General features: G+C 34.4%; 4 protein-coding genes across 6 annotated transcripts; 2 read left to right on the top strand and 2 right to left on the bottom strand.

The window, feature by feature from the left end:
* Nucleotides 1-308: 308 nt before the first annotated feature.
* On the bottom strand, nt 309-1,698 carry LOC115969417 (cysteine-rich receptor-like protein kinase 3). 2 transcript variants are annotated; one of them, XM_031089054.1, is made up of 3 exons: nt 1,544-1,698; nt 1,237-1,408; nt 309-954 (listed from the first exon to the last, which is right to left on the bottom strand). In XM_031089054.1, exons 1-3 carry the CDS (start codon nt 1,611-1,613, stop codon nt 921-923), a joined length of 276 nt encoding a protein of 91 aa, XP_030944914.1. In that variant the 5' UTR covers nt 1,614-1,698; the 3' UTR covers nt 309-920. The 2 variants fall into 2 exon arrangements, with proteins under 2 accessions (XP_030944914.1, XP_030944913.1); XM_031089053.1 differs by having other exon boundaries at nt 309-1,408.
* Nucleotides 1,699-5,144: 3,446 nt separating this feature from the next.
* LOC115969416 (myb family transcription factor PHL6-like) lies at nt 5,145-10,095 on the top strand. Of its 2 annotated transcripts, XM_031089051.1 has the most exons (8): nt 5,145-5,298; nt 6,555-7,211; nt 8,166-8,379; nt 8,462-8,538; nt 8,632-8,671; nt 9,172-9,244; nt 9,331-9,400; nt 9,556-10,095. In XM_031089051.1, the coding sequence occupies exons 2-8, from the start codon at nt 6,657-6,659 to the stop codon at nt 9,784-9,786; spliced, it is 1,260 nt and encodes a 419-aa protein (XP_030944911.1). In that variant the 5' UTR covers nt 5,145-5,298; nt 6,555-6,656; the 3' UTR covers nt 9,787-10,095. The 2 variants fall into 2 exon arrangements, with proteins under 2 accessions (XP_030944911.1, XP_030944912.1); XM_031089052.1 differs by lacking the exon at nt 5,145-5,298 and having other exon boundaries at nt 5,560-7,211.
* LOC115969414 lies at nt 10,068-14,693 on the bottom strand. The gene is made up of 4 exons (XM_031089050.1): nt 14,166-14,693; nt 12,631-12,855; nt 11,983-12,414; nt 10,068-11,863 (listed from the first exon to the last, which is right to left on the bottom strand). Exons 1-4 carry the CDS (start codon nt 14,403-14,405, stop codon nt 10,400-10,402), a joined length of 2,361 nt encoding a protein of 786 aa, XP_030944910.1. The 5' UTR covers nt 14,406-14,693; the 3' UTR covers nt 10,068-10,399.
* Nucleotides 14,694-15,352: 659 nt separating this feature from the next.
* On the top strand, nt 15,353-20,432 carry LOC115967321 (mediator of RNA polymerase II transcription subunit 7a). The gene is made up of 6 exons (XM_031086395.1): nt 15,353-15,470; nt 16,285-16,442; nt 16,808-16,877; nt 17,821-17,987; nt 18,075-18,148; nt 19,920-20,432. The coding sequence occupies exons 2-6, from the start codon at nt 16,308-16,310 to the stop codon at nt 19,978-19,980; spliced, it is 507 nt and encodes a 168-aa protein (XP_030942255.1). The 5' UTR covers nt 15,353-15,470; nt 16,285-16,307; the 3' UTR covers nt 19,981-20,432.
* The last annotated feature ends 538 nt before the right edge of the window (nt 20,433-20,970 follow it).

The raw sequence follows: 20,970 nt of genomic DNA, 5'->3' as shown, positions 1-20,970 counted from the left end.
ATAATCCTTAATTGAGTTGCTCAAACGACGAGCCAATGTTGTTTACTAATGCCTTATATGTATCACAATAATGGTTAATAATTAAATTTACTATTTCCTAACCTTTTTAAGTTTTGGAGAAATGGTGTTCACAACATTTTCACTGCCATAAGGTCACAGCTATATAACTTTTTTGTAGGAAGAAAACTCTTGTAGGAAAGGTTTCATAAAAAGAGAAGTACAATCATCTGCAGGTTACAGTTTGGTTGAAACTTGAAGATGAAACGTATTCCAAAAACATATGAAACATCTTCAATCAATCTGTCAATACAATCGTTCATCACATATAGCAAATCATAAAGTTCACTGAGAACTTTACAAAGATGGAGTCCACCTTCTTCCTTTCGTCAACATATAACAACCGCACAAACTCATTTGTGCAATACTGCAATTACTGAAAGGACTTGCTACCTTATAACTCCTCTTCAAGTATATATATCTGAAAAAACATTAAGGGGGTAAGAGCTATAAAATAAAAGCAGAAAGTGTGAGAAAAAGCATGTTGCCTTTTTCTCAAAAATGAATTGAAACACTGCATTAGATTCTTCTTCCTGTTCTCCTCTAAACAATGGCAGCACGAAATTTCCCTTAGTAAGGTGTTTTGGGTAATGATGGGGACACACTATTCAATTGAGAAGGGAAAGCATCAGATATAGTGTCCCATGAATGGTTCTTCTCGTTGATCTTTCGTCTTCGGTCAACGAAGGGAGGTCTCATTGGTGTTTTATCCAATTCAACTTTGCATGTCAACATGGCTACGATCTCCGACATGGGGGGTCTGAGATTTGCATGTGGCTGAAGGCATAAGAAGGCTACATGGATTGCTTTCAAAACATTCTCCTCCTCAAACCCATCTTCTCGCATTTTTGGATCAACTAGATCTAGCACCGTTGACCTCTCATATAGCTTCCAAGCCTGTTAAGAATATATGAATGAGTAGCCAAGTCTTATATTAGGTGAAGAAAATCTATAACCAATGAGTAAATATGAATTATGAAAATGCGAACGCTTATGTATTCAGGGAGGTACTGCATTTCCGATTGTAAAGTAAGGTCAGTGTTTTTCCTGCAACTAATGATTTCAAGCACAAGAACTCCAAAACTATAGATGTCTGCCTTTTCAGACAATTCTCCCCTAATAGCATATTCAGGTGCAGTGCTAAGATAAGCTTGGTCTTCAGGAAAGAACCGAGCCAACCTGAAATCTCCAATCCTTGGTTGAAATTTGTCATCAAGAAGAATGTTGCTAGCTTTGATGTCTCTGTGAACAATTCGTAAGTGTGAATCCTCATGTAAGTACTGCAATCCTCTTGCAATGCCAATTATTATTTGGAACCTGGTTCTCCGTTTCAGGAACTGCTCAACTTTACCTGTGTACCATTAGAAGTAAAACCAAAGCATTAAGAATATTGAATATATTACGAAAAGTAAATCCTTTTTTATTTCTTTCTATCTATCTTTTTCTTTTTCTTTTTAAGCTGCTTGTGGTTTCATTTAAAAAGGACCTGAAATATGTTTCCACTTTCCATACAATTTCCACTGAAATAGCACTTGATGATGGATAATTTTGTTCATAAGAAGCAAGTCATCCAAAAATGAATATGGCTTCCATCTTTTAGGCTTAATGATTGCATTCAGGGATTAAACATGCCCACCAAAAAAAAAAGAATTATCTTTGGTAAAAGATTGTTCCTCTTAAAGTCCAATCCCATTAAGCTTTTTTTTTTTTTTAAATGACTTTTGGATTGGTTGCGGTCAACATACTTCACAATACAACCCGAAGTTGATAACTAAAATTTTTTTAATAAGAACATTTTAATATTTCAAAATATACATGAACAATATAAAATATGCATGTTTCATGAAAATATGCGTAAATATCATATTAAAATTTTATTAGAATGATATTTTATTTAACCGACCACAATCATAATCTAATAACATAAACATGATATCATAAAAAAATTATGATATTTCCATAGGCCAACTAAACATTAATATGATAACATAAATATCTTATGCTAACTCTTTTTTTTTTTTTTCCCTGTTCTTTTTTTTAATAGAAACTCTCATGCTAACTCTAATGTATTTAAAGTATTAAAGGGGAAGAAAACTATGATTAACTGAACGAATAAATTATTAAACTGCATAATAAACATCAATATATAGAATAGATTAAAATACTTTTCTCATTATTTAAACTACAATATTCTTACGTTGTTCTTTTATACTTTAATGACTCTTTACTTTAAGTGAAAAAGTGTAATGGGCATGTGTGTGCAATTTTAAATTTTCACTTTTCAACAACGAATTCATTACTTCAATTAATTTCTATGACTATTATGCTATAGTCTAAATTCTTTGTACTAGATTAAAATAAAATAAAATTTTCTTTATCTCCTTAATTTTGTATTACTATAATATAATAAAAACCTTTTTATGTTACAGCGAGATTATTTCATGTTATTATTTTAACTTCTTATTTTTTTAGAAAGTTTCATCTTAAGATATTTTGAACATTCTATATAATCTTTTTAGATGGCAGTTTAAAGTGATATCTATGCCTCATGCAGGTACGTTGTTAGTTTAAAAGTTAAATAATATATAAATCTTTCAAGTTCAAGTTTATATATTACAAAATTCTATGTAGTCCAAACAGAGACGGAACTATGTGACCCCCCCCCCCCCCCCCCCAGATTTTACAAAAATTATGCTTAGCAGTTATGTATTCTCAAAAATATTAAAATGTACCCCAAAATATTACTTCCCCCCCCCCCTCCAAAAATATTTTCAGATTGACCTAATAGACCCAAAAATAAAATCTATCTACTTTGCCCGATTGCCCCATGAATAACAAAAAAAACCTTTGATCAAAACAAACCCAATTGTCCCAAGAATAATAAGAATAACCTCTAGATAAACCAAAATTAAAAACAAAATAGAACATAAATCCAGTCTAAACAAACCCAATAACACAAATAACCTTAAGATTAAACAAAATTCCTGTCTAAACCAAAAAATATACACAATATAATCACAAATTTGAAATAAAAAAACAGAAATCACAAATCCCCAATTTTACCCATTAAAACTTTTCCCCCTCTGTCTCACTCTCTAGCTCTCATTCTTAAATGCTTCCACACACCAATCCTAACCAGCTACATGGTTTGGTTCGTCCACTCCTTTGGCTTGGCGCATATTCACCTCTCTAATCTAGTCCACTGATTACACTCACACACAAGTTGATTTGGTTGAGGTATGGACTCATGGATCTCTCTTCTCTTATCTCTCTCATGTTCTGGTGTGGTGTGACTTTAGTTAAGACCTTGGGAATGTGATTGTCAATGTATTTTCTCTGTTTTGCTATTTGTTGGTTTATCTCCAGACACACGTGTTTTGGTCAAGTGCGAGTTGTGGGTTGTGATCGTGTGATTTAGAACCTATATATTATTAACATTATTCTATTGTCTTGTGGGGGCATGGAAGCATGATGTAGAATGTGCTAGAATATTGAATAGCACCATACATGTTAATAATGATCTATGACCGTTGATTGGAGTCTAAAGGTTTAGAGAACTACCATTTGGAAATTATTAAAATTAATTTGTTTGATTTGTCTATTAATAATTAAAATGGAGTGAAAATTTAAGACCACTAATTTTTCATTAAGGACAAATTATCGTAAATTTACAATTCAAAAAATATCTAGTGTTGAAGTCATAAATTTGAAAATCCTCAAACAATTTCAAAAAATCACCACCGATGAAAGTGGTATTAGTTTATTGCAACATGATCTTTAATTGCGCCAACAAATATTAGATTGTATATCAAAAAATAAATAAATAAAATTAGATTGTAATGTTAATTAAGGTGATAAAATTGGAAAATTCCTCAAACTTTTTTGGGTTTATACTTTGGCCCCCCCTTAAGCTCGAATCCTGGTTCTGTCCCTAAGTCCAAATTCAAATGCCTTAAACTCTCAACCTTTAATGAAATTTTTTTTTTTTTTTTTTTTTTTTGAAAATAAAGGAAATAGCAAACAATGAAAGTGTGAAACATGTTCACACAGAATTAGTAGGGCAAGACAAGGAAAAAAAAAAACCCTTTGAAAGGACCAACCCTGGTGATCCACGGGTCGGGGTCGGGGTCGGGTTGCCCCTTTTTCACAGGTCCAAAAACTTCTTACCCATACCCATATTTTTACTTCATGTTCGGACATTTCCAATTTTCCAGGTCAACGAAAGAGACCCCAACAAACACTGTGGAAGATAAGAGTAAGACTTCACAAATATATGGCTGGATTGGGATTGCTTTTGTGGGCTAGAAGAACAAAAACTTAAAGAGGGAGAAAGCGATCATCAATGACCTTGCTTGCTTCTTCCATCACGGTGCCTTGCATTGCATTGCATACTCAAGAAAAACAATGAGCTGTGCAGGCCAACGTTTTATCTTAAACCCAGTCAGTCCTTCTGGGTTTCATTCATTAATCAATCAATCCAATAAAAAAACCAACTACGTAGTCTTGACGTTTGTTTTTCACGCGCTTAAATATCTCATCATGAGTTGTTTAACTTAGAGAGAGTTTCGTGTCAAGTTAGTTAATTAAAAATGAAAAATTATGGACACATCACTAATTATTTGATGTGACTGATTGTTAGTAACGTAAAAAATATAGCGGATTTATATGAAAGTGATAAGCAACCGTTCACAGTTTGTCACGTTAAATAATTGTGAAAATTAGTGTAATTTGTTGTCGTTCTAGAATAACTCGTTAAAAATTTTAATACAGCAACCAATAATATGTGGCCAATGAGTTTTGTCTTTCTGAGAATAATCCTCGTAATAACCTGTCCAAACTTGCCACTTTAAAATTTTCGTCAACTTCTTTTGTAGTTTTCTGTTTTGAACAAGGTACCAAATACATATTGTGAATATATATATAGAAAGATAAAGTTGAAAATCAACTTTTGATGGACACGTATGACATACGTGTGTTGTTAGACATAACCTAGCAAGGTGGGTTTACGTGATTGAACGATGTTCAATTACTTATCATTATCATTATCATTATCATCATGACCATTTCATTTGCTATTCGTAATAAACTAGTTTATACAAATGCCAGTCGTGCACTTTGTGTTGTACTTGCTATAGCCTATTAAGCCCTCTCTTTTTTCTAATTACAACATGGATAAACACACATATTAAAGAATCTATCTAGTAATGTGTGTACTCCATTAATTTAGACCAGTCTTATTAGGTATCTCTCTCTCTCTCTTTCTCTCTCTCTCTCTTTGTGGTTGTTTCAAGTTCTTTCATGATAATATTAGATTTAGTTTTTTTGATGCTATGATGATGGGAATGGATGAGGTTTCTCTGGTGGTTATTATTTCTATAAGTATTATGATATAATTGTTTGTCTTCTTTTCCATTTTTTTTTTTTTATTTTTTTTTTATTTTTTTACAGTTTCTACAAATATATTCTGCATTTATTTAGTCCCTCCATTTTCATTTGGCATAATTCTTCTGTGAAATGTCATGCTGTTTGTTGATTTTATATATTACAAATTGTTTCATAATTTACAATAGCTAGCTAAATACTTAACTTATATATTTGGATATTGGTCATATGCAATTTGAATTAATAAGGAAAATATTGACACCTCTTCTTCTGCTTCTTAAAGAACAAAGATAAGATGTATAACTTAACAATGATCATTCTGAATTTGGTAATCTTGATGGAGAACAAACTAGAGGATTTTATTGACTGTTTGATTAGAAGATGTTTCTCTCCATTTCACTATTTTTGTCATTATGTTGTGCAGATGTTTTGTCACATTATTATGCATCTAATCAATGATTCATTCAGCTGAACTGTCTTATCACTTATGCTCTATTACTGGAAATTTCTATTAGAGAATTGTCTTTCTTTGCCTAATTTGTGCCACTTCCAATATATGTGGTATGGAATGTAAAATAGCAAGGATCTGGTTTGAGTGCCACCTGAGCTTGCAGGCTTCTTTGCTTGCTTGAGTCATATGTTGTTTGCTTGTTTTGGGCCATTGCCTACTCTGAATTGCATAATAGTTCTGGCTGAAAGTGACAAAGATATGCTCTTACCATGTGTCTGATCGGTTTGTTATGTGTCTGATCCATTTGCTGGCATTATCTTGTCCAAGTGAAGGATAAGTCTTGTGCCTTTCCTAGTCCCATTTATGTATTGGTCTCATGTGGAGTTGTTCCTCTAAAAACTTCAGATTTATGTGGTTTGGGTGACTGGTCTAAGATGCTGAAATCGAGATGCATAAATGTGCTTGAATACAAGATGTTACTGCAAAGTCCGTGCTTGAATACAAAATGTTTCTGCAAGCATATGCATAAACAAAAAAAGCTCATAAACTCAAACTATGATACTGCTATTGCTCACTATGTATCTTTTTTCCATAGTGTTTTTAATGTCTTAATCTATCTGTTTTCAAACTTCAAAGTAATGTGATTGATTTACAACTTTTACAGAGTTGAAGAAGAATTGAGCTTATATTTGAAGGCCATGAATCTCCACAGAAATACTTCAATAAGTTAAGGAGAAAATCTTCTCCTGTTCATATTACATCGACTATGGATTCACAAGACCTATATTCATTGAAGTGCAGCTCATCACCAGCTGTTCTCCCCCACTGCATACAACCAAAACCGCCCAATTCCCTTACACAAACTCCTTCGCCAAAAGACAAGTTATATGCAAAACATTTGTCTAATGAATCTGATAGCTCTTGTATCCAAAATCCTAAAAGCACGTATGCTCCATCTTCTATGTTCTGTACTAGTTTACATTTTTCATCTTCAACAAACCCTGAGACTTCATGCTATCTTGGAAACCAACCTTTCCTACCAAATCCCCCGAACTCCAACCGGTACCCTCATGCTGTTAATTCACCAAAGTCTTCATTGCCTTCAGGTGGAGGTGTAAATGGTAGATGTGGGAAAGAGACATCATTTGACTTGATGAAGGGATTCGAATACATTATTCCTGGACAATGTTCTGATGGTATTTTCTGGGGCGAGAATTATGCAAGTGACAGTTTAACATTATCACAGCAGTTGGAATTACAAAATTTTTCTGAAGAGCTCAACATAGCTATAAATGATACCAGTGACAACCCTAGGCTTGCTGTGAGTGCCACTTTGTTACATATTCGGACATAGGTTACACATATGAAGTACTTAAAATGCATTACCTGCTAAATCCTTCTCTCTCTCCACCTCTATTTTCTTGATTACTGAGTAATTTTTGCTTTTGAATTTCCTCAAATAGAGCATAGAAAGAATGAGATCAAGTCACTTATCTCACTTTGGAACCTTGGTACTAGAAAATTCACTCAATCAAATAATCAAGCATCATCTGGACTCTAAAGATCTTCTAAAGCAATGCGAAAGTTATAGCTATTTATTTAGTTATTTTTGTATAAGTTCCTTCAAAAGACAACTATCTAAAGATTTTTACCCCTTTTCTTTTACACATTTAGTGTGCGTTTGGGAAGCGCGTTTGCGTTTCCCAAACGCACGTTTTGCGTTTTCTGTTCTTTTTTTTTTTTTTTTTGCACGCGTTTGAGAGACCAACACGGCTACTGTTCATGAACAGTAGCCGCAAAGTTTGACTTTTTTTACCTTTTCAGCACAAATTTTACTGTTCACGGACCCACAAATTTCACTTTTCAGCAACTTTTTCATTAAAAATGAGTCTCACGGTACTATTCACACATTTAAAAATTATTTTGCTATAGTGTTTTTCAGTTTTCAGTTTCAGTTTTTAGTTTTCAGCTATATCCAAATGGACCCTTAATTATCTATACACACATCCAAAAAAATGATAAACATTGAAACCATGAATATGATAACTCTTTCCTATATAAACATCATCATGTGATCTTGGTTCTCAAGGAAAATTATAGTTAATAACTCCTGTATGATTGAATTAAGCTGGCGTAATTCAGTCGCATTTCATGGTTTCCTTTATTAGGAGAATCAAAGTTCAAATCCCCCTCCCACCTTTATAAGTAGGGTTGTTTGTGTGTGTGTGTGTGTTCATAGCATTTCTTGTTGAATAATCTTATTCATTTTAATTAGGAAATATATGCATCACCACAAATTTCACAAATTGCGATCACAGACTTGCAAAACAGCAAGAATGATTGTCCTTCAGTCATGCATATGAATGACCAGAGTAATTCAAAACAAGAATTTCCAGAGGCTACAGTGGCACATAAGGCAAGAATAAGATGGACATCAGAGCTCCATGAGCATTTCTTAGATGCAGTCGACAAACTTGGTGGCCCTGAGAGTGAGCAAACCATCTTTAAATAATCAGGTAGATCTACATGATTTTAATTTCTATGGCTCACAATTGCTGCTATATATTATAGATGCTACTCCAAAGAGCATATCGAAGCTCATGAATGTTGAAGGTTTAAACATCTACCATATCAAGAGCCACTTGCAGGTAGCTTTTAGATACACAATGTGGCTTTAATCATACTGAAGCTTAAACATCTATTCCATATCAACTGACCTTTTTGAGGAATATGATATGCAGAAATACCGACTTGCCAAGAATGTGCCAGAGTTGAAACATGGTAAAGATAATGTTGCAAAACAAAGTTCATTCTGGTTTTTTAATACATGTTTTTCTTCATCTAGCTTTAAGTTTTATCTTCCTTCAAAAAATCCCACTCTCTCACTTCTTCAAGCCCTCAGATTAAACTGTTTTTTTTCTCATCCAAATGCAACATTAAGAGGCAGTTCCTAGTCATTCCGATTCTCATTTTGATTTTCTCAATATTGGCATGTCTTGCCTTTCTTTTCTTCAGATTTATTCAGTCAAATCTATTTTTAGTTTCCCAAAATTTGAAGACAATATGTTTTTCAAATGTTGTACAATAATGTTCTGTAAAAAAGTAAGCTTAGGGCTAATTAAAAATTGACTCTGAAAAGTTCGCTGGTGGATTTTATTTTAGACCACTTTCCAGAATGAAAAATATGCACTGATATTGGATTGATTCTATTTTAAAGGCCCTTTAGATAATTGTGAAATTGAACAGTGACATCTGACATGCTTTAACTTTGTGCTGTTAAGATGGAGAGACTTCCAGCTTTGAACAAAAGAAGTCAGCTTCAACCAACAATGATAATGAAGAATGTATAACAAGGTCAAATTCTGTGGTCTCTTTTTTTATTTTCCCTTTTTCCTTTTGTAAAGATTTACTCTCTTACTTCAACTCGCTTTTTGTAGCAGAAACATGTCAATTACAGAGGCTTTGCGTATGCAAATTGAAGTTCAAAGGCAGCTCCATGAACAGCTCAAGGTGTACTAAATATATACATATATTCATGTCAAGCTAACTGCTAGACTAGTATTGATTTTTTTTTTTTTTAAATACTTTTTTTTGCCTTGAACCTTTCTTTTTAACTTTAATTGGTTTGTAATGATATGTGTATATAATTATTTTGGTTTGAGTAGGTACAAAAGTCTCTTCAAGTACTCATAGAGCAGCATGGAGAGTACCTGAAGAAACTTTTGGAAGAGCAAGAGAAAGTTGGGGCTCCCTTAATTCCTGCCAGTGCCTCCCCGCCAAGACAAGCAGAGTCTAAAACAGACAGTTCTTTGTCTTCACTGTCAAAGCATAAACCCTCCGACTCCGATTCTATTGAATCTGAACAGTTAAGTGGTCAAAAGCGGCCTCGACAATAAAAAGCCCAAAAAAGGCTTCATCAACACCATAGTTGATAGTAATGCAGGAAAAAAAAAGTAAACCACTTCAACCAGTAGGGTTGGAGGGTCTTTTCATGTATATATATTATGCACAAATTGTACCAAAATTTTTATTTAAAAAAAAATTAAACAGTTATTTAGATAAGCAGAAATGAGAAGGAAAAAAGAATGTATGAAATTTATTTCCTTCAATTGAGATTCTCGATCAATCTAAGTGAAAGTTGTAAAATTGATTGACTGCTATGTAAAAGGCTGCATTCTTTATAAAACAATAGAATACTTCTCTTTCTTTTTTTCACCCCTAATGATAACAAGAAAATTACATGTACAAGAAAGAGAGAATTCCTTGAAATGCTTCTCAGCTGTCTGCTTTAAGTAACATCATGTGAACACTCAGAACATAATATGGTAAATATTCTTCCTTTACGCACCATAACAAAACAGATAGAAAATGAAACAAAAGTACATACAAAGAGGCCTGATCCAGAGTAAAACCCCAAAATTAAGCAAAAGTTAGGACAGTGCTCTTAAATTTGATGGCAATGTCAAACACCTTATACTTAAAACATAACTCCAAACGCACTGAAAGCATCTATTTCTCACCACTTTTTCTCTTGAGTGATCCACTTAAAGCAGCCTTAGTTTTTGACCACTCTTTCAGAGAAGCAGCACTTCTCATAAAAGAACAAGTTTCACCAATTATAACATTCCTAGTAGATGTTAGCTTTGGTGCTGAATCATGTTTTCTCTCAAATATTGGAGCAGGGGCCTCATTATTACCCACAACAGTCTGCTGATGTTTCTCTGGAGTACTCCTAACGTCCTTTCCAGTTACCAAAATAGTAGATCCATTTCCAGGCAATTCACTATTATCATCTTTCCTTAAATCACTGTGCTCGCCGTTGGTGGAATCAACAATGTCCACACTATTGGGCTTTGCTTGCACTTGCTTTTCATAAGAAATACCAGGCAAAAGTTGTTCAAGGCTAAATGAACTATTGTTATTCTCACTAATCAATTGTGTCCAAGAGGATTTCTGGAGCCAAGCAGCACCTCTGCCAAAATTAGTTGAAGCTGCACTAGGTTTGGCAGGCTGAGTTTCTGTGACCTCTTCTTTAATTGTTTCACTTGAATGACTTTCCAAGTGATCTCCATGCCTTACTAAGTTGTCGTTTTTGCTGACAGTGGAGTCAGGCACAGATGAACCACCAAATTTTGGTTGATGTTCCTTGCTAGAGGCAATGCCTGGCAATATATGTGAGACGCTGAATGAAGTGTTACTCTTATCACCAACAAGAGCTCTCCATGAAGACTTCTGAGACCAAGATAAAACTGGAGCTGATTGTTGGATACCAGATTCTGGTTCAGCCAGTTGAGCTCCCAATACAGCTGACTCATCTGAATGGGTTTTTAACTTCCCCTTGCCTCTAGTGATAGTAGAGAGTGATCCATTTTCATCACTTTCTTGATTCAGTGACTTCCTCTTTTTGTTAGGAGGTACAGTATTCCTTTTCTGCTCTTTGAGCGCATTCTGATTTTGCCCATCCTTGGAAGTTTGCTTGCCACTGAATTCCAAGTCCTGGGAGTCCTCTTTAATTGTTTCACTTGAATGGCTTTCCAAGTGATGTCCATGCCTTACTAGGTTGTCGTTTTTGCTGAAAGTGGAGTCAGGCACAGATGAACCATCAAAATTTGGTTGCTGTTCCTTGCTAGAGGCAATGCCTGGCAAGATATGTGAGACGCTGAATGAAGTGTTGCTCTTATCACCAACAAGAGCTCTCCACGAAGACTTCTGAGACCAAGAAACAACTGGAGCTGATTGTTGGATACCAGATTCTGGTTCAGCCAGTTGAGGTCCCAATACAGCTGACTCATCTGAATGGGTTTTTAACTTCCCCTTGCCTCTAGTGATAGCAGAGAGAGACCCATTTTCATCACTTTCCTCATTGAGTGATTTCCTCTTCTTGTTAGGAGGTACGGTATTCCTTTTCTGCTCTTTGAGCGCATTCTGATTTTGCCCATCCTTGGAAGTTCGCTTGCCACTAAATCCCGAGTCCTGGGAGTACAATACAGATAGAGAAATTTAGGCCAGAAAGGCAGAAAGTATAGGGATCATCAGTATAAGTAAAATGGAAAAAACAATTGTACTCTACAAATTGAACCTTAAAATTCTACCTGATTTTCAGAAATTCGCTCCTTTTCCTGGACACCTAACAAATCCATCCTATTGTTTTTCCTTTTCACCACATTAATTATGAGATTATCTTCATCCGTTTCAGAGTCTGCTTCATTCTCATCAAATTGCAAGCCAGAAATCAATTTGGCAGAATTATCTCTTTCCTTGGCCTGTCCATTTCCACTATGTGCAGCATCCAATACCTTTTCCCTTTCAAAGAGCTTGTTCATCACCGAATTCATTATGTTAATCTCTTCCTCATTTATGCCCCCACTTTGTGCTTCTAGATCACTAGTTTGTTTTTCTTTTGCAGGTTGAGGATCAATAGAATGCTCTTCACAGTCACAGAAATGAATTGGGAGAGGAGGAACCTCAACATTTCGGAAACTGTACTTGTGTTTTCCACTTCCACTTAATGGCAATACTTTCACCTGCACAATAGATTCATATATAACCAAGTAAAGGCACAGTTTCAAGCAACAGTGCATTCAAATGCTTGATCCCAGTTGTTTTGATGCAGTGATGTTGAGTGCAAATGAGAATTGTCCATATGTAGACACATAAAATTGTATATATGCTAAGAGAAAATGAGACACATCAACTTGTGCAAATGAAAATCAAAACATACATATCAGACCCATATTCACCTTTCTTAAGCTGGGAAAGTAAATCCGAAGTTGCTTTGTTTCTGAATTAAGGTCTTTCTTAGGCTTGTTGGAAGAGGATATGTCTTCATTCGCATCAAAACCGTTACTAGGTGCCCTACTTGCAAGTTCAGCTTGTTCTGCCCACTCTCGTTTCAAACGGACAAGATAATGTTCTTTAGCCTTCTCAAGCTTCAACCTCCCTCCCTTCCAGACACACCCATTATACTGTGTAGTTGCATAGAGGGGATCAGTGTAGGCAATAAAATCCAGCACATGTTAAAAAGAAAAGGAAAAGAGAAGTTCCAGCTTCTCATGATGCACCTGTACAGGATTGAACCTGTGACCTCATCCTTCTCCCCTTGTTTTTGGAGGAAGAGAGACCATTTGGTCCTATTGTCATTGGCAAGAGAGAAGAAACCTAACCAAGGAGCTTATTTAGAGCTATAAAGGTATGCAGTAGAAGCTTGGTTGCATACATAATACTGTTTTCTCAAAGAGAGATGAGAAGGGGCATATAGATATTGTACACCAAGATGACACATCATAGCAGGTAACTAAATACACAACTTGATATCATTCACGTCCATGTAGCAGGTGCTAGAGCCCTGCTTTACTCAGATATTTTACCATTATCTCCCACTGAAGGCATTTGATTATTATGTTGCTACAGCGTAGCACATTGTAATTCCAAGTTTTGCAACAACATCGTTATTTTATTTTCTGCACCATTGGATACGATATCTATTACAATATATGTACACTAGAGAAACAAAGAATAGTGTTTGACAATCCACAACAGGGAGTGCCATGGGACTGTGGTAAGTTAATGCTTTTGTTATTCTTTTGTTCTTAGAGTCTCTTCAACTTGTTCTATTTTCCATATTATGCACCCAAAATTTGCAATTGAATGGTTCACCCTAAAACAACATTTATCCGTCACCGGTTAAAGTATTTCCAAGAGCAATTGTGCACAAAAAAAATCTGACTTACGGGATCTAAGTTCCGATACAGACATGGTTCAAAGAGCCATTGAGATCTAGCTCAGTTGGCATCTTCTCCCATTTTAAGTTCTAACTAATCTGTTGAGGATCCATACCCGATCCCTAAATTTTGGGATTAAGACTTGTTGTTGTCGTTGTTGTTAATGGGTTGGAGACACAATGTTCTATACTTGTATCTACACATTACAAAATGGCTTGTTGTATGCGCATGTAAATGGAGAGCTTAGTCTTAATCATACATACTCAACAAATTAAACCCAACAAAATCCCACATAGGGAAGCATGGCTATATTATGTACAAGTCTAAAACTTGGTCTTATATTTGCAATGAATTCAACTTAACAACATAAACAAATTCCTATTCCAAACTAAATTGTGGGTTTCAGTTAACTCATCTAGTAAAGTCTCTTGTTGTCAAACAAGAGACCTGGGATTCAAACCCCGTCATCTGCATCAAAAACTAATTGGTGCCGAGTAAGTAATAATAAAAGAGGAAGGAAAAGGATTGATAGTGTTTTTTTTTTTTTTGCTTACAGTGCTGAAGAGCTTGGAAAGGGACTTGAGAGAAGAAGGGGAGAAATCGACATAGGCAAAGCTGCGAGATTTGGTCCTGACAATATCAAGTCTCTCAACAACTCCCAATGACCCAAACATCCTCTGCAAATCTTCAGCACTCACGCTCTCTCCCAATCCTCCCACGAATATTCTCATCTCACTCGCTTTTTCTGCTTCCTCATCCTCCATTTTGTTTGGTAAGGATGTTCTTTCATCCATGCCTTTTCCGTTACTCACTCACACAACAAGAAACCCTCAAAACCCAGAAATCACGAAAAAGATAATCAACGAAGACCACGAAGAATCAGAAGAACAAAACCCATCAACGAAGATGTTATTTTGAGAAAAACCCAGTCTTAGACGACGTAAACGACACTTTTTTTTACCAAATTGCCACCTTGCTAACCCAAAATGGAGTTATTATTCGGAGAAGGCATACGGTGCATTGGGTATATTTTTCCTCTTATTAGAGTTGGTCCAGTTTACACTTCACAGCTTTGACAATCCAACCCGATCCACTAACTCCTAAAAAAAAAAAATAAACTTTTAAAAAAAAATTTTGAGAGAAACACTTGCACTATGTTTTTGTTTGGCAAAATTTTTTTTAGCTTTTTTCGTATTTCTCTATTTGGCTCACCTTTGAAAATAATAATAATAATAAAACTAGTCTTTAGCCTTTGTCACATGTAACATAAAAATAAAAAATAAAAAGTAAAAACTACTCAATATTAGTATATTTTTTGATAAACATTATACAAATAGACTATCAAAAATTATAGGGTTCTCAAACCGAGATTTGCAGTGTTGTAAACTTTTTGAGACTTTTTTAAGACCCAACATAATAAGTTTTTTTTTTTAACCATCTTGTGTAAGTTTTTAATAATAAAAAATTATCATATGACTTAAATATAAATAAATAATAATAATAATAATAATAATAATAAATGGTTGATAGAAACGTCAATAACATTCATTTTTAATTTTTAATTTTTTTGTTGTTGAGAAACTTCACTTTTAAAACTTTATTAACCAATAGCAATCACTTGTTAAAACTTTTTTTTTTTTTTTGGTGGGTGAAAATTGTTTATTGAGATTTTTTTTTTTTTAAGATTAATATAAAAAAGCCCGTTTGGAAACATGGATTTCCAAATCCAAATCCCCGTTTAGGCCAACAAATAAATAAAGAAATAGATTTGGACTTGGGGATTTGAAATCAGGGGGAAACAGAGCAACAAGAGCAGCGAAGAAGAATTCAACTACACAACTTTTCGATACTCTTAACAGGTACTTCCGGCCTCTCTCTCATTTTCGTGTCCCTGCCTTTTGAGTTTCAATCTCTCTATTTCTCTACGCTTTTCAATTTTCAGATTCGTTTTCTTTACTTATATATCTCTTTTTTTCTGAAACAATTTTCTCTGATTCAAATTCAATGCAACTGTGAGCTTACAGTGTTGTATAGCTATGTCTATAAGCTTAGGTTCTTGTTATTTTTGGGGGTTATTTACAAGACTTTGTTAAGCATATCAAATTTAGCTCTTTGATTTTTGGAGTTGTAATTTTTTTTTTTTGGGGGGGTTTTGTGTATTCATTTTGGTTTTGCATTGGATTATATGAATTGGGTTTCTTTATTTTTGCTTAGTTCATGGTATGTGTTAAGTTTTGGAGTTAACTCTTTCTTTTAGGGGTTGTTGGATTTGGTACATGTAGTCCAAAAATAACATAAGTAGACATGTCAATTAAGAAAGTAACAAAGATTATAACTTCGGATAGAATAGAATGGCAAACAAGAATACATGTGGCCAACCCTAAATAATCTATTAAGGTACCATGTTCAACCCAAAAAAAGATTGGGACTAAGGTTTAGTTGTTAGATTTTCCTGCTGTCTGATTTTTTAGGAAAAAAAAAAAGAGAGAGGGAAAGAACTGTTGCATTAGATTGCCTGTTGTTTGGGTTCTTAGAAAAAATGGAGGAAATGAATTGTTGCATTGGAAAACCTTTAATTCAAAAATTCATGCTGATTTAACCTTTTTTTTTTTTTTTTTTGTGGAAATCTTTACAGTTGAATTTATATTTGTCATGAACTTGTTTGATGTTCAGGGTTTGGTTAGGAAGAGCTTCTAATGGCAACAGCTACGTACCCGCCACCACCACCGTATTACAGACTATACAAAGATTACTTACAAAATCCAAAGTCAGCTCCTGAGCCTCCCCCTCCTATTGAAGGGACTTATGTTTGTTTTGGAAGCAACTACACTGTGAGAATTCCCCTTTTTTTTTTTTTTTTATTCTCTCTTGCAAAATACACGTGAATATCCTAGTTTCAATTTTTAGGTGTAATGTTTAGTCAGAGTTTTATGTGAAAGTTAATTGTGCTGAACTATTGTTTGTATTTAATAATTTGAAGAATGTATCACCTGTTTGTTCACAAGTAACAATAGAAAGTGAAGGGGATTTCCTGAAAATGTGTAAACAGGGAAGGTGGTTTTAATATCTTTAGGTTGTAGGTCTTAAGTCCAAAGCTTGGATTTGATGAAATCATCAAGCTTATATTATGATTGAATTATTAGTCTTCTATCATTATTCTATTTTTCCATGATAAATTTTCCAATATTTTGTATAGACCGATGATGTGCTTCCAACCTTGGAAGAACAAGGAGTGCGCCAGCTATACCCAAAGGGACCAAATATCGGTATGATTTTGTGGCATTTACTAAATCTTTTGCAACTACTACTTAGTCAACTATTTGATCATTTATGAAGTTCTCCTTTCTTTGATAATAAGAGTTTTTTTCCTTTTTTATTCCCAAATAAATTGGTCAGGTTACTAGTAGAATTAATTTTTTCCTCTTCTCTCTTCCTTGCTTCTTGAATGTTGAGTAATTCATTATTTTTCAGATTACTGATAAAAAGTGTAGAAAGCACCATTAGGAGGGGGCTCTTTCCCTCCTGTTTTTTAAACTAGTTTGGACACTAGTGATGAATGATTTTTTTTCTTTTCTTAATCTGGATATTTCCATACACATAAGATCTTATGGGTTTTCTGATTGTTAATCTCTCTAGCACATTGTCTACCATTGCAGCCTTTTGAAACTTCTGCAAAGATGAAGGAAATTATTCAAAGTAATTGGTTTCCGTATTGTTAGTCTCAGATCTCAATTCTGATTTGAAAGGAAAATTCTCATACTATCATAAAGTTAGATTACAATGACTAGGCTATTTATACACTAAGGAGTTGGTTATGCTAACAACTCCAGAACAAACTATGCTGGCACTTACAACTACCAATAATTATCTACATGTCCATAATTATTAACACATTTAAAAGAAAGTACAAGTAATTCTGTACATGGAATACTCGGCCATGACCCCATTGCCATGTGAAATGCCCTACATCCCACAGAGAGAGAGAGAGCTGATTATCTGTTTGCCCACGTATTTCATCAAATTATGATACAATTGGTAGGTAAAATAAACAGTTGGTAGTGCACTATGTAACCTACCCCCTGGTCCCCCTCTCTTCTTTTGTGGTTAAGTGCTACTGTACTCTGAATGCTTTTATCTTCTTCTGTTTTCCCCCCAAGAATTTTTTGCTACCAGATTTTTAAAAAATGCTGTCTGTTATTATTTGTGTAGATTTTAAGAAGGAACTGAGGTCCCTTAATAGAGAGTTGCAGCTGCATATTTTGGAGCTCGCTGATGTTCTTGTTGAGAGACCATCGCAGTATGCAAGGAGAGTGGAGGAAATATCCCTTATATTTAAAAACTTACACCACCTTCTCAATTCATTGCGTCCCCATCAGGTAAAATCATTCTAGATTATTTGTGATCATTTCTTTTGGATGGTTTTCAAGAATCTACTTCATCATATATTGTCCTTTTCCTTATAGGCTCGAGCAACGTTAATTCACATTCTAGAACTCCAAATACAACGCCGTAAACAAGCTGTGGAGGATATAAAGAGGTATGACCTTAGAAAGTGTGTGTAATTTTGTCTTCCTTTTGAACTTATAAAAAAAAGTTTGTCTTCCTTTTGAGCATTTTATATGAGAAATTTCTTTTGTACTTGATTTCTTGTAAGATCATTGGAAGGGTGTTGTAATTTTACCTGCTGAATGTATAGCTTTTAGTTCCAAAATAAAAAAAGAAATTTAATCCTTTGATTGTTATTGTGTGTGTGAGAGAGTGATAATTACAATTGAGCTTTTAAGTGAGAAAATTGCTTTTGCATTTTGTCCCTTTTAAGATTGTTGGATGGATGACTTCATTTTACATGCCGAATTAATAGCATTTAGATATTTAAAAATAGAAATAAATTAATAATAATCCTTTGTGTGTCTGTTGAACCAGGGAGAGTGATGTTGGAAAATTTAAGCCCAAAGGCCCATTACTCTGTTTTTCAATCCATTTGCTATCTCAGGACCAGTCATTTATTTCTCTTAAGTTATGCTTTGTTATTATTATGTCTATAGTATTTTTAAAGCTTTTGTGAATAGAATGTGACCTTTAAATGAAGTTAAATGCTTAGGATTTGATTGTTATATGCAAGTTGAATGGATAGGACTCTAGGGTTACTAAAGTCTATTATGAATATCACCTCATTTGAGTCATTGTAGGCAGTCTTTTATTATATACTTTATAAAATTTTAGATTTGAATATTTCTTGAGCTGTTTTATATCCTAGCAATCGATATTTGATTGTTCCAACTTCATTCCTATTATCTTCTTCTTTGATTTAATCTTGTTTATTATTGGTTTTATTTTATTTTTTTAAATAACCCTTCTTCTACCCTTGAACTAAGTTTTCTTAAACCCTTATTAGAGCAAGCATCCTAGATCTAAGCCATAATATTTATATCTGAATTAAAGGTTACAACTTTAACCTATGGTTGGTCATGGTGGAGATCGTGGGGTTAAGAGGAAATCTAGACCAACAGACAGAGAAGCAGGAGCCCTTAAAGGAATTACGTAAGTTGACCATGAACGTTAGGACATTCCAAAAGGTGCTCTACGACTGCTTTTCATGCCAACCTCTAGTAGTTCATTCCTGGACTTGGTTCAACTCAATTACAATTTATGTGTTGGCATGAGATGGAGGAATAATGATGTTGATGTGTTTTTGTTTTTTTCCTCTCATCTTAATAAAAGCTTTTCTTGTAGGCTGGTGCAGTGTTGTAATTGTGCTAGGAAATATCATTAATGTTGTATGTGGAACTCTATAAGCACAAGAAAATTGATTTTTGAAATCAGCTTGTCCTTGTCCTCAGCATGGCGTTTACTGATAGCGTTGTCTTTCTTTGCCTTAAAAGGCAGCTTATGATATATAGGCCAATTATCTATGAATTACAGCTGACATTGCATGCTGACTTTAGGGTCTGAGTGACACACTTGGTTCTATCTCAGATGGTACCTCCTTCCCTTGTAAGAACATGGTAGAGGGTGAGGTTGTAGGTTTAAGACCCATTTGGGTGTGTAGCCATAAACTTCCAAGGAGGGAATTTGAATTTATTCTTCTTGAAATTGTTAGAATAAACAAAGTTGATTGGCAATATATGCCTCTTGTTGTTTTCCTTATACCATAAGGTAGGAACCTTCATCTTAAGCATTATAAGTTTCTTCTCAACATTTGCATTATATGTAATGAAGCTGTAATGTCCTAGGGCAGTGAACATGTAGTCACTATGATAAAAATGCTTATTAAATTGACCTTACTGTTTGTTTAATTGCTTGTTCAGGAGAAGAGAAGAAGCTCGGAAACTTCTCAAGGAGTCAATTGCAACCTTGGACGGAAACTAGTGCATGAACTGGATAATTTTTTATGAAATGATAGCTGCATTTACTGCTATTTAGTTCTACTCAGCGCATCTTGTTTTCTCACACTCCTGGAAATCTGACTTGAATATATCTGTTTTGTCACATATGACTGTTAGGGTTTAATTTTAAGTATCCCAACTGAGTAATTACTAAAATTCTAACGACAGGATCTTGAGCACAAGAAGCCTATTAGAGAATTGTGAAGAAAGCTGAACGAATACTTGTGGATCTAAAATCTGCTATTGTAGAAATATATGAATGGCCAACTTTCCTTGAAACCAATTGGGGGACCCATTATGTGGCGATTTATCCCCTCTTTTTTTCTTTTATTATTACCAGTTTCAACAGGACAATTATGAATTTATTATGTATGTCTGGGATTAAGTGGCCCCTGTATGACTATAATCTACAGAGGAGAAAAAAAATTACATTTTTATATTGTCCCCCGAGATGCTATTAGCTTGTACTACCAGTTCCTTCACTAGTCTGTCTTTTATCTCCAGCACATTCTACGTGATCTGAGATTGCATGTGCATTCTGCATACCATGAAGCAGAATCTTCGATTTTCCCATAGCCAATTGACAGCCATCATCTTGTACATATTTATTCTCTTTGATTTCCATTTTTTCGGATGCATTCCTTAGTTCTCTGGACCCGAAACTTGGTTAGTCCACAGATATTGGGAATGTTTTTACTGGGCTGTTAACTACATATTTAGAATTAGGCCATAGCTCATCAAGTCATCATCATTACAAGGCCAACAATTAGGTAATCATTGCCTGCATAATCACCGCCATGCTCTTCTATCAAATTTTTTGACCGGTTTCATTTTTAGTTTAAGATATGTTACAAACTCCAAAAAAACGGATAACAACAATTCTAAAATTGAAAAAGAAATAGGCTATAAGCAATCAAACAAATTTCCCAACACTACTTCCACTTATGGAAGAAAAAAGAAGCGAAGCTCAAAA

This window comes from Quercus lobata, chromosome 11 (assembly GCF_001633185.2).
Source record: "Quercus lobata isolate SW786 chromosome 11, ValleyOak3.0 Primary Assembly, whole genome shotgun sequence".
NCBI classification, from domain to species: Eukaryota; Viridiplantae; Streptophyta; class Magnoliopsida; order Fagales; family Fagaceae; genus Quercus; species Quercus lobata.
This window is presented reverse-complemented; position numbering and strand designations above follow the sequence as displayed.

What these genes read in the sequence shown, in the direction of transcription:
- LOC115967321 (XM_031086395.1), top strand. Translation starts at nt 16,308, where the DNA reads ATGGCAACAGCTACGTACCCGCCACCACCACCGTATTACAGACTATAC. An exon ending in GTTTTGGAAGCAACTACACT is followed by an intron (nt 16,443 to 16,807) that starts GTGAGAATTCCC and finishes TATTTTGTATAG; the next exon opens with ACCGATGATGTGCTTCCAAC. An exon ending in GCTGTGGAGGATATAAAGAG is followed by an intron (nt 18,149 to 19,919) that starts GTATGACCTTAG and finishes TTGCTTGTTCAG; the next exon opens with GAGAAGAGAAGAAGCTCGGA.
- LOC115969417 (XM_031089053.1), bottom strand. Translation starts at nt 1,613, where the DNA reads ATGAACAAAATTATCCATCATCAAGTGCTATTTCAGTGGAAATTGTAT. An exon ending in AAAGTGGAAACATATTTCAG is followed by an intron (nt 1,409 to 1,543) that starts GTCCTTTTTAAA and finishes AATGGTACACAG; the next exon opens with GTAAAGTTGAGCAGTTCCTG.
- LOC115969416 (XM_031089051.1), top strand. Translation starts at nt 6,657, where the DNA reads ATGGATTCACAAGACCTATATTCATTGAAGTGCAGCTCATCACCAGCT. An exon ending in ATATCAAGAGCCACTTGCAG is followed by an intron (nt 8,539 to 8,631) that starts GTAGCTTTTAGA and finishes TATGATATGCAG; the next exon opens with AAATACCGACTTGCCAAGAA. An exon ending in AGCTCCATGAACAGCTCAAG is followed by an intron (nt 9,401 to 9,555) that starts GTGTACTAAATA and finishes TGGTTTGAGTAG; the next exon opens with GTACAAAAGTCTCTTCAAGT.
- LOC115969414 (XM_031089050.1), bottom strand. Translation starts at nt 14,405, where the DNA reads ATGGATGAAAGAACATCCTTACCAAACAAAATGGAGGATGAGGAAGCA. An exon ending in TTTCCAAGCTCTTCAGCACT is followed by an intron (nt 12,856 to 14,165) that starts GTAAGCAAAAAA and finishes GCAACTACACAG; the next exon opens with TATAATGGGTGTGTCTGGAA. An exon ending in AGCGAATTTCTGAAAATCAG is followed by an intron (nt 11,864 to 11,982) that starts GTAGAATTTTAA and finishes TTGTACTCCCAG; the next exon opens with GACTCGGGATTTAGTGGCAA.